Source organism: Salvelinus namaycush, chromosome 4 (genome assembly GCF_016432855.1).
Source record: "Salvelinus namaycush isolate Seneca chromosome 4, SaNama_1.0, whole genome shotgun sequence".
NCBI classification, from domain to species: Eukaryota; Metazoa; Chordata; class Actinopteri; order Salmoniformes; family Salmonidae; genus Salvelinus; species Salvelinus namaycush.
The window spans coordinates 2,327,231-2,339,891 of record NC_052310.1 but is presented as its reverse complement, the minus strand read 5'-3'; the positions used below and the strand labels follow the sequence as shown (position 1 = coordinate 2,339,891).

General features: G+C 44.1%; 1 protein-coding gene across 1 annotated transcript in view; it reads left to right on the top strand.

The window, feature by feature from the left end:
* Positions 1 to 12,661, top strand: part of LOC120045313 (zinc finger CCHC domain-containing protein 24-like) — a 41,320-nt gene that overhangs the window by 3,629 nt on the left and 25,030 nt on the right. Inside the window, exon 3 of the mRNA XM_038990194.1 lies at positions 8,230 to 8,430. Coding sequence (XP_038846122.1) covers positions 8,230 to 8,430 — 201 coding nt within the window. The remainder of the gene's footprint in view (positions 1 to 8,229; positions 8,431 to 12,661) is intronic.

The window sequence follows — 12,661 nt, the reverse complement described above, 5'->3', positions numbered from 1 at the left end:
TTACAAAAATCGGAACAGTGACCGAAAAATAAGTTACACAATGACTGCAATTGAATTGGCCAAATCATAGTAGTCACAAACCAGAATTGCAGTAGAGCACATTGCAGTATAGTAGAGTACAGTATAGTTCCGTAGTGTAGAGTTCAGTACAGTACAGTATAGTACAGTATAGTTCAGTAGAGTAGAGTCCAGTCCAGTAGAGTCCAGTACAGTAGAGTAGAGTGCAGTACAGTAAAGTCCAGTTCAGTAAAGTCCAGTTCAGTATAGTCCAGTACAGTATAGTTCAGTACAGTTTAGTCCAGTCCAGTAGAGTAGAGTTCAGTCCAGTAGAGTTCAGTCCAGTAGAGTAGAGTTCAGTCCAGTAGAGTTCAGTCCAGTAGAGTTCAGTTCAGTCCAGTAGAGTTCAGTACAGTAGAGTTCAGTCCAGTAGAGTTCAGTACAGTAGAGTTCAGTTCAGTCCAGTAGAGTTCAGTACAGTAGAGTTCAGTGCAGTACAGTAGAGTGCAGTACAGTAGAGTGCAGTACAGTAGAGTGCAGTACAGTAGAGTGCAGTCCAGTAGAGTTCAGTACAGTAGAGTTCAGTACAGTAGAGTTCAGTACAGTAGAGTAGAGTCCAGTATAGTCCAGTACAGTAGAGTTCAGTAGAGTAGAGTTCAGTAGAGTAGAGTTCAGTACAGTAGAGTCCAGTACAGTAGAGTATAGTCCAGTACAGTATAGTACAGTAGAGTAGAGTTCAGTACAGTACAGTAGAGTCCAGTACAGTAGAGTCCAGTACAGTAGAGTCCAGTACAGTAGAGTCCAGTACAGTAGAGTCCAGTACAGTATAGTTCAGTACAGTAGAGTATAGTCCAGTAGAGTAGAGTTCAGTAGAGTAGAGTAGAGTGCAGTACAGTAGAGTCCAGTCCAGTAGAGTTCAGTAGAGTATAGTAGAGTTCAGTAGAGTTCAGTACAGTATAGTAGAGTTCAGTACAGTATAGTAGAGTTCAGTAGAGTAGAGTAGAGTTCAGTAGAGTATAGTAGAGTTCAGTAGAGTTCAGTCCAGTACAGTATAGTTCAGTACAGTAGAGTATAGTCCAGTAGAGTATAGTTCAGTACAGTAGAGTAGAGTGCAGTATAGTAGAGTTCAGTAGAGTAGAGTATAGTTCAGTTCAGTAGAGTTCAGTAGAGTAGAGTATAGTTCAGTTCAGTAGAGTTCAGTACAGTAGAGTAGAGTACAGTATAGTAGAGTTCAGTAGAGTATAGTAGAGTTCAGTAGAGTTCAGTGCAGTACAGTATAGTAGAGTTCAGTACAGTTCAGTAGAGTTCAGTACAGTAGAGTTCAGTCCAGTACAGTAGAGTTCAGTCCAGTCCAGTAGAGTTCAGTAGAGTAGAGTTCAGTATAGTAGAGTTCAGTAGAGTAGAGTTCAGTATAGTAGAGTTCAGTAGAGTAGAGTTCAGTAGAGTAGAGTTCAGTTCAGTCCAGTAGAGTTCAGTAGAGTAGAGTTCAGTAGAGTAGAGTTCAGTAGAGTAGAGTTCAGTAGAGTAGAGTTCAGTTCAGTCCAGTAGAGTTCAGTAGAGTAGAGTTCAGTCCAGTAGAGTTCAGTAGAGTAGAGTTCAGTAGAGTAGAGTTCAGTAGAGTTCAGTACAGTAGAGTTCAGTAGAGTAGAGTTCAGTAGAGTAGAGTTCAGTCCAGTAGAGTTCAGTAGAGTAGAGTTCAGTAGAGTAGAGTTCAGTCCAGCATAGTAGAGTTCAGTCCAGTAGAGTTCAGTCCAGTAGAGTTCAGTCCAGTAGAGTTCAGTCCAGTAGAGTTCAGTAGAGTATAGTTCAGTACAGTAGAGTTCAGTCCAGCATAGTAGAGTTCAGTCCAGTAGAGTTCAGTCCAGTAGAGTTCAGTCCAGTAGAGTTCAGTCCAGTAGAGTTCAGTCCAGTAGAGTAGAGTTCAGTAGAGTAGAGTTCAGTAGAGTTCAGTAGAGTAGAGTTCAGTATAGTCCAGTAGAGTAGAGTTCAGTACAGTTCAGTTCAGTAGAGTAGAGTTCAGTACAGTTCAGTACAGTAGAGTAGAGTTCAGTACAGTTCAGTACAGTAGAGTAGAGTTCAGTCCAGTATAGTAGAGTAGAGTTCAGTTCAGTACAGTAGAGTTCAGTCCAGCATAGTAGAGTTCAGTCCAGTAGAGTTCAGTCCAGTAGAGTTCAGTCCAGTAGAGTTCAGTCCAGTAGAGTTCAGTCCAGTAGAGTAGAGTTCAGTAGAGTAGAGTTCAGTAGAGTAGAGTTCAGTAGAGTAGAGTTCAGTAGAGTTCAGTAGAGTAGAGTTCAGTATAGTCCAGTAGAGTAGAGTTCAGTACAGTTCAGTACAGTAGAGTAGAGTTCAGTCCAGTAGAGTTCAGTAGAGTAGAGTTCAGTAGAGTAGAGTTCAGTAGAGTAGAGTTCAGTAGAGTAGAGTTCAGTAGAGTTCAGTAGAGTAGAGTTCAGTATAGTCCAGTAGAGTAGAGTTCAGTAGAGTAGAGTTCAGTAGAGTAGAGTTCAGTAGAGTAGAGTTCAGTAGAGTAGAGTTCAGTAGAGTTCAGTAGAGTAGAGTTCAGTATAGTCCAGTAGAGTAGAGTTCAGTAGAGTAGAGTTCAGTAGAGTAGAGTTCAGTAGAGTAGAGTTCAGTAGAGTTCAGTAGAGTAGAGTTCAGTAGAGTAGAGTTCAGTAGAGTAGAGTTCAGTAGAGTAGAGTTCAGTAGAGTTCAGTAGAGTAGAGTTCAGTATAGTCCAGTAGAGTAGAGTTCAGTAGAGTAGAGTTCAGTAGAGTAGAGTTCAGTAGAGTAGAGTTCAGTATAGTCCAGTAGAGTAGAGTTCAGTACAGTTCAGTACAGTAGAGTAGAGTTCAGTACAGTCCAGTATAGTAGAGTAGAGTTCAGTCCAGTATAGTAGAGTTCAGTTCAGTTCAGTCCAGACATCATTTTGGTCAATTGGAGGTTTACCTGTGGATGTATTTCAAGGCCTACCTTCAAACTCAGTGCCTCTTTGCTTGACATCATGGGAAAATCAAAAGAAATCAGCCAAGACCTCAGATAAAAATTGTCCCGTTCATCCTTGGGAGCAATTTCCAAACACCTGAAGGTACCACGTTCATCTGTACAAACAATAGTACGCAAGTATAAACACCATGGGACCACGCAGCCGTCATACCGCTCAGGAAGGAGACGCGTCCTGTCTCCTAGAGATGAACGTACTTTGGTGCGAAAAGTGCAGATCAATCCCAGAACAACAGCAAGGGACCTTGTGAAGATGCTGGAGGAAACAGGTACAAAAGTATCTATATCCACAGTAAAACGAGTCCTATATTGACATAACCTGAAAGGCCGCTCAGCAAGGAAGAAGCCACTGTTTCAAAACCACCATAAAAAAGCCAGGCTACGGTTTGCAACTGCACATGGGGACAAAGATCGTACTTTTTGGAGAAATGTCCTCTGGTCTGATGAAACAAATATATAACTGTTTGGCCATAATGACCATCATTATGTTTGGAGGAAAAAGGGGGATGCTTGCAAGCCGAAGAACACCATCCCAACCGTGAAGCACGGGGGTGGCAGCATCATGTTGTGGGGGTGCTTTGCTGCAGGAGGGACTGGTGCACTTCACAAAATAGATGGCGTTATGAGGAGGAAAATGATGATGGATATATTGAAGCAACATCTCAAGACATCAGTCAGGAAGATAAAGCTTGGTCGCAAATGGGTCTTCCAAATAGACAATGTCCCCAAGCATACTTCCAAAGTTGTGGCAAAATGGCTTAAGGACAGCAAAGTCATGTTATTGGAGTGGCCATCACAAAGCCCTGACCTCAATCCTATAGAAAATGTGTGGGCAGACCTGAAAAGGCATATGCGAGCAAGGAGGCCTACAAACCTGACTCAGTTACACCAGCTCTGTCAGGAGGAATGGGCCAAAATTCACCCAACTTATTTTGAGAAGCTTGTGGAAGGCTACCCGAAACGTTTGACCCAAGTTAAACAATTTCAAGGCAATGCTAACAAATACTAATTGAGTGTATGTAAACTTCTGACCCACTGGGAATGTGATGAAATAAATAAAAGCTGAAAAAAATAATTCTCTCTACTATTATTCTGACATTTCACATTCTTAGAATAAAGTAGTGATCCTAACTGACCTAAGACAGGGAATTTCTACTAGGATTAAATGTCAGGAATTGTGAAAAACTGAGTTTAAATATATTTGGCTAAGGTGTATGTCAACTTCCGACTTCAACTGTTTCTGCCTTTGTATACATATCCAGGATGTGTCACCGTGAATAGAATGCCATTCATAATTATGCACAGATCAAGTACCCATGATGCCATTCTGTTACTATCATTTTATTTGCCGGGTGTTGATCCACTTACTGTAGTTTAATAACCAGGTGTCACATAGCCGACTCCCCACTCTTTCTGCAGACATCTTTGAATATTAATTCGGAGAAGATATTTAAGAGTTTTTTGGTAAATGTGGTAACGTAACATTTTGTTGCTGTTCCGTTACCGCTCTGTTACCAGACTTTAAATCTGTTCCTCAAATAAATGTGTTTTAGTAGAATGTTCAGTGGCAATTGTTAAAAGTAAACTTTTGCATATACTGTAGGTGTAAGGTGTGTTTAACTTTGCGATCCATGGTTTTTGCTCGGGGTACATTTTAAAGTGTAAAAGTGAGTCTCAGCGTCACCCTGTCACCGTGTAATTGCCCATTCATAAATGCTTGAATCTGGTCTAGTAGCTGTCATGGTTAAGACAGTGGACTTATGACTATAACCACGAGAGCATTCATTAAATACTTGCAATGATTCTATATGCTGTTAGAAGATGTAGGTGCTATGATGACCCATGGTTAGTGTACAGTATGACCCATGGTTAGTGTATGACCCATGGTTAGTGTACAGTATGCCCCATGGTTAGTGTATGCCCCATGGTTAGTGTACAGTACGCCCCATGGTTAGTGTATGCCCCATGGTTAGTGTATGACCCATGGTTAGTGTACAGTATGCCCCATGGTTAGTGTATGCCCCATGGTTAGTGTACAGTATGACCCATGGTTAGTGTATGCCCCATGGTTAGTGTACAGTATGCCCCATGGTTAGTGTACAGTATGACCCATGGTTAGTGTACAGTATGACCCATGGTTAGTGTATGCCCCATGGTTAGTGTACAGTATGCCCCATGGTTAGTATATGCCCCATGGTTAGTGTACAGTATGACCCATGGTTAGTGTACAGTATGACCCATGGTTAGTGTATGCCTCATGGTTAGTGTACAGTATGACCCATGGTTAGTGTACAGTATGACCCATGGTTAGTGTACAGTATGACCCATGGTTAGTGTACAGTATGACCCATGGTTAGTGTACAGTATGACCCATGGTTAGTGTACAGTATGACCCATGGTTAGTGTATGGGTCATGGTTAGTGTTCGCCCCATGGTTAGTGTATGACTAATGGTTAGTGTACAGTATGACCCATGGTTAGTGTATGCCCCATGGTTAGTGTACAGTATGACCCATGGTTAGTGTACAGTATGACCCATGGTTAGTGTATGCCCCATGGTTAGTGTATGCCCCATGGTTAGTGTACAGTATGACCCATGGTTAGTGTATGACTAATGGTTAGTGTATGCCCCATGGTTAGTGTATGCCCCATGGTTAGTATATGCCCCATGGTTAGTGTATGACCCATGGTTAGTGTACAGTATGACCCATGGTTAGTGTACAGTATGACCCATGGTTAGTGTATGCCCCATGGTTAGTGTACAGTATGACCCATGGTTAGTGTATGCCCCATGGTTAGTGTACAGTATGACCCATGGTTAGTGTACAGTATGACCCATGGTTAGTGTATGCCTCATGGTTAGTGTACAGTATGACCCATGGTTAGTGTACAGTATGACCCATGGTTAGTGTACAGTATGACCCATGGTTAGTGTACAGTATGACCCATGGTTAGTGTACAGTATGACCCATGGTTAGTGTACAGTATGACCCATGGTTAGTGTATGGGTCATGGTTAGTGTTCGCCCCATGGTTAGTGTATGACTAATGGTTAGTGTACAGTATGACCCATGGTTAGTGTATGCCCCATGGTTAGTGTACAGTATGACCCATGGTTAGTGTACAGTATGACCCATGGTTAGTGTATGCCCCATGGTTAGTGTATGCCCCATGGTTAGTGTACAGTATGACCCATGGTTAGTGTATGACTAATGGTTAGTGTATGCCCCATGGTTAGTGTATGACCCATGGTTAGTGTACAGTATGACCCATGGTTAGTGTATGACTAATGGTTAGTGTACAGTATGACCCATGGTTAGTGTATGACCCATGGTTAGTGTATGCCCCATGGTTAAGTGTATGACCCATGGTTAGTGTACAGTATGCCCCATGTTTAGTGTATGACCCATAATCTATATACGTATATTTCTGTGTTTAGGTTTAACAGTCGTACACACTGCCATGTGGTACAGTGAGTTGATTACTCACATAGACAACGTAACATGGTTGTTTTTACTTAGCGATTTGTGGCTTTATGACATCGCCCAGTGCACTGGAAATTGCCTCGCTTGCGTCCTGATCCAGTTCCATTCCACATCCTGATCCAGTTCCATTCCACATCCTGATCCAGTTCCATTCCACATCCTGATCCAGTTCCATTCCATATCCTGATCCAGTTCCATTCCACATCCTGATCCAGTTCCATTCCACATCCTGATCCAGTTCCATTCCACATCCTGATCCAGTTCCATTCCACAACCTGATCCAGTTCCATTTCACATCCTGATCCAGATCCATTCCACACCCTGATCCAGTTCCATTCCACATCCTGATCCAGTTCCATTCCACATCCTGATCCAGTTCCATTCCACAACCTGATCCAGTTCCATTCCACATCCTGATCCAGATCCATTCCACATCCTGATCCAGTTCCATTCCACATCCTGATCCAGTTCCATTCCACATCCTGATCCAGTTCCATTCCACATCCTGATCCAGTTCCATTCCACATCCTGATCTAGATCCATTCCACATCCTGATCCAGTTCCATTCCACATCCTGATCTAGATCCATTCCACATCCTGATCTAGATCCATTCCACATCCTGATCCATTCCACATCCTGATCCAGTTCCATTCCACAACCTGATCCAGTTCCAATCCACATCCTGATCCAGTTCCATTCCACAACCTGATCCAGTTCCAATCCACATCCTGATCCAGTTCCATTCCACAACCTGATCCAGTTCCAATCCACAACCCGATCCAGTTCCAATCCACATCCTGATCCAGTTCCATTCCACAACACATAGTACGTAAGGACTTTTATTGAATAAAATAGTACAACAGCCTGTTGCTTCTTCACACACTGGTGCTCTAGTCAGGGTTCATATCCGGATCATTAGATACAATGGTACTGATTGTGCCAACCCAAAAGGGGGAATCAGAAAATGATCCTTGACAAAGGCATTCTGTTCCTCTCAGGAAATGGAATTCTTTCTGCTCGTAGAGGGAATGACAACACATCTGGAAAGATAAAATAATGTCCACTTCTGTTGTGAGGAGACTAGCAGACAGGAAGATCTATCAAGTTGTGGTGTTCTGGCACAGACAGACAGACAGACAGACAGACAGACAGACAGACAGACAGACAGACAGACAGACAGACAGACAGACAGACAGACAGACAGACAGACAGACAGTACTGTACTGTACTGTACTGTACTGTACTGTAATGGCCCAGATAGATAGAGATATATAGTTAGATAGATAGATAGGCAGTATTGTAATGACCCTGCCATGTATCTATCTGCACTCTGTCAGCTAATTGGCACAATCCTGTTTTGGCCTAATATCCCAGATTGTACCTTTTAACATGCTCTAAACCATGTGTTATTCATTCAATGCAGTGTTAGAGACAGGCTCGTCTGTCATTGACATTTTCAGCAAGATTAAATTCTTTCCCATTACTTTAATGACATATTGATGAAAAAAAAAATTGTTATCAACTAAATTTCAAGTCCATATTTCACTCTATTCAATCCGTATCGCCGAAGTATCGTGGAAAATGCGTGTTAAAATGTAAAGGTAATTTCCGATTGAGCCGGCACATGCTGCGTTTACCGGGAATGCAGTCTTCTTGACCGTGGCGACGTTGCCTTTCATTTTCCATTGCGCTATATAGTGGATGTTCAGTGCTACAGATTCAATACAGTCCTCATTGTTTTCTGTCCGCAGGCCTTAAACAACAATTTGTATAGAAGGTCCTCTCCTTACGGCTCGCTCAGCAACATCGTAGACGGCTTGACTTCTCTGACGGACCACTTCTCTGACCTTTCCCTCGCCTCTGAGTCACGCAAACCGAGCAAGCGACCGCCGTCCAACTACCTGTGCCATCTCTGCTTCAACAAAGGACATTACATCAAAGACTGCCCGCAGGTGAGCAGAGCATTGGCCCCTACACACACACACACACACACACACACACACACACACACACACACACACACACACACACACACACACACACACACACACACACACACACACACACACACACACACACACACACACCATCAAAGACTAACCCCAGCTGAGCTGGTTCTGGCGCCATCAGAAACCAAGCAGCTTCCCCTCTCCTTTTGGCAAAGCTACAGTCCGATGAAGTCCTAGACAGAACATTGCAGCCACCTTGCAAAACAGATGCCTTTTTTATTTTGGCAAATGTATCACTATCGAAGTAATGTTGACGTGAGGAAAGATCGTTAGTGGTTGTAGTAATGTTGACGTGAGGATAGATCGTTAGTGGTTGTAGTAATGATGACGTGTTGAAGGAAAGATCATTAGTGGTTGTAGTAATGATGAGGAAAGATCGTTAGTGGTTGTAGTAATGATGAAGGAAAGATCGTTAGTGGTTGTAGTAATGATGACGTAGTGAGGAAAGATCGTTACTGGTTGTAGTAATGATGACGTGGTGAGGAAAGATTGTTAGTGGTTGTAGTAATGATGACGTGGTGAGGAAAGATTGTTAGTGGTTGTAGTAATGATGACGTGGTGAGGAAAGATTGTTAGTGGTTGTAGTAATGATGACGTGTTGAAGGAAAGATTGTTAGTGGTTGTAGTAATGATGACGTGGTGAGGAAAGATCGTTAGTGGTTGTAGTAATGATGACGTGGTGAGGAAAGATTGTTAGTGGTTGTAGTAATGATGACGTGGTGAGGAAAGATCGTTAGCTGTTACATAACTTAGAAGTATTTCCCTGACGTTCAAAGACTCAAAATTATAATGGATCAGAACACACACGATGATATGATGTTTCTGATAAGATTTAAAACTCATACCTGTGGCGAAGCACGGGGTTGTAACGTTTTGGGACTTCTATTCCATTCCACTAAACCATCACTACACTAAACCATCACATGCTTCTACATCTGCATTGCTTGCTGTTTGGGGATTTAGGCTGGGTTTCTGTACAGCACTTTGTGACATCAGCTGATGTAAGAAGGGCTTTAGAAATACATTTGATTGATTGATTGATTGACTACACTACCACTACTTTACAATTCAAAGGAACAGCTATTTCTCTTTCCTTTCACCGTGACACGTTCTATGTACACTTTCACTGTATCAAATATTACTATTGAAGTCTGATTCAACATCACCCTGCCCAGACCCACCTGTTCTCACCCTGCCCAGACCCACCTGTTCTCACCCTGCCCAGACCCACCTGTTTTCACCCTGCCCAGACCCACCTGTTCTCACCCTGCCCAGACCCACCTGTTCTCACCCTGCCCAGACCCACCTGTTCTCACCCTGCCCAGACCCACCTGTTCTCACCCTGCCCAGACCCACCTGTTTTCACCCTGCCCAGACCCACCTGTTCTCACCCTGCCCAGACCCACCTGTTCTCACCCTGCCCAGACCCACCTGTTCTCACCCTGCCCAGACCCACCTGTTCTCACCCTGCCCAGACCCACCTGTTCTCACCCTGCCCAGACCCACCTGTTCTCACCCTGCCCAGACCCACCTGTTCTCACCCTGCCCAGACCCACCTGTTCTCACCCTGCCCAGACCCACCTGTTCTCACCCTGCCCAGACCCACCTGTTCTCACCCTGCCCAGACCCACCTGTTCTCACCCTGCCCAGACCTACCTGTTCTCACCCTGGCCAGACCCACCTGTTTTCACCCTGCCCAGACCCACCTGTTTTCACACTGCCCAGACCCACCTGTTTTCACACTGCCCAGACCCACCTGTTCTCACCCTGCCCAGACCCACCTGTTCTCACCCTGCCCAGACCCACCTGTTCTCACCCTGCCCAGACCCACCTGTTCTCACCCTGCCCAGACCCACCTTTTCTCACCCTGGCCAGACCCACCTGTTTTCACCCTGCCCAGACCCACCTGTTTTCACTACTGCCTAGACTCACCTGTTTTCACTACTGCCTAGACTCACCTCTTTTCACTACTGCCTAGACTCACCTGTTTTCACTACTGGCTAGACTCACCTGTTTTCACTACTGCCCAGACTCACCTGTTTTCACCCTGCCCAGACCCACTAGTAGTCCTAATTCCCTCTACAGTAGTGTCCTAGTTCCCTCTACAGTAGTGTCCTAGTTCCCTCTACAGTAGTGTCCTAGGTCCCTCTACAGTAGTGTCCTAGTTCCCTCTACAGTAGTGATCTAGTTCCCTCTACATTAGTGGTCTAGTTCCTTCTACAGTAGTGGTCTAGTTCCCTCTACAGTAGTGTCCTAGTTCCCTCTACAGTAGTGATCTAGTTCCCTCTACAGTAGTGATCTAGTTCCCTCTACATTAGTGATCTAGTTCCCTCTACAGTAGTGGTCTAGTTCCCTCTACAGTAGTGATCTAGTTCCCTCTACAGTAGTGATCTAGTTCCCTCTACATTAGTGGTCTAGTTCCTTCTACAGTAGTGGTCTAGTTCCCTCTACAGTAGTGTCCTAGTTCCCTCTACAGTAGTGATCTAGTTCCCTCTACAGTAGTGATCTAGTTCCCTCTACAGTAGTGATCTAGTTCCCTCTACAGTAGTGATCTAGTTCCCTCTACAGTAGTGATCTAGTTCCCTCTACAGTAGTGATCTAGTTCCCTCTACAGTAGTGATCTAGTTCCCTCTACAGTAGTGATCTAGTTCCCTCTACAGTAGTGATCTAGTTCCCTCTACAGTAGTGTCCTAGTTCCCACTACAGTAGTGATCTAGTTCCCACTACAGTAGTGATCTAGTTCCCTCTACAGTAGTGATCTAGTTCCCTCTACAGTAGTGATCTAGTTCCCTCTACAGTAGTGATCTAGTTCCCTCTACAGTAGTGATCTAGTTCCCTCTACAGTAGTGATCTAGTTCCCTCTACAGTAGTGATCTAGTTCCCTCTACAGTAGTGTCCTAGTTCCCTCTACAGTAGTGGTCTAGTTCCCTCTACAGTAGTGATCTAGTTCCCTCTACAGTAGTGATCTAGTTCCCTCTACAGTAGTGTCCTAGTTCCCTCTACAGTAGTGATCTAGTTCCCTCTACAGTAGTGGTCTAGTTCCCTCTACAGTAGTGGTCTAGTTCCCTCTACAGTAGTGATCTAGTTCCCTCTACAGTAGTGATCTAGTTCCCTCTACAGTAGTGATCTAGTTCCCTCTACAGTAGTGGTCTAGTTCCCTCTACAGTAGTGTCCTAGTTCCCTCTACAGTAGTGATCTAGTTCCCTCTACAGTAGTGGTCTAGTTCCCTCTACAGTAGTGATCTAGTTCCCTCTACAGTAGTGATCTAGTTCCCTCTACAGTAGTGATCTAGTTCCTTCTACAGTAGTGATCTAGTTCCTTCTACAGTAGTGATCTAGTTCCCTCTACAGTAGTGGTCTAGTTCCCTCTACAGTAGTGGTCTAGTTCCCTCTACAGTAGTGGTCTAGTTCCCTCTACAGTAGTGATCTAGTTCCCTCTACAGTAGTGATCTAGTTCCCTCTACAGTAGTGTCCTAGTTCCCTCTACAGTAGTGATCTAGTTCCCTCTACAGTAGTGTCCTAGTTCCCTCTACAGTAGTGATCTAGTTCCCTCTACAGTAGTGATCTAGTTCCCTCTACAGTAGTGGTCTAGTTCCCTCTACAGTAGTGTCCTAGTTCCCTCTACAGTAGTGATCTAGTTCCCTCTACAGTAGTGATCTAGTTCCCTCTACAGTAGTGATCTAGTTCCCTCTACAGTAGTGTCCTAGTTCCCTCTGCAGTAGTGTCCTAGTTCCCTCTACAGTAGTGATCTAGTTCCCTCTACAGTAGTGATCTAGTTCCCTCTACAGTAGTGGTCTAGTTCCCTCTACAGTAGTGATCTAGTTCCCTCTACAGTAGTGATCTAGTTCTCTCTACAGTAGTGATCTAGTTCCCTCTACAGTAGTGTCCTAGTTCCCTCTACAGTAGTGATCTAGTTCCCTCTACAGTAGTGATCTAGTTCCCTCTACAGTAGTGATCTAGTTCCCTCTACAGTAGTGGTCTAGTTCCCTCTACAGTAGTGATCTAGTTCCCTCTACAGTAGTGATCTAGTTCCCTCTACAGTAGTGATCTAGTTCCCTCTACAGTAGTGATCTAGTTCCCTCTACAGTAGTGATCTAGTTCCCTCTACAGTAGTGATCTAGTTCCCTCTACAGTAGTGTCCTAGTTCCCTCTACAGTAGTGATCTAGTTCCCTCT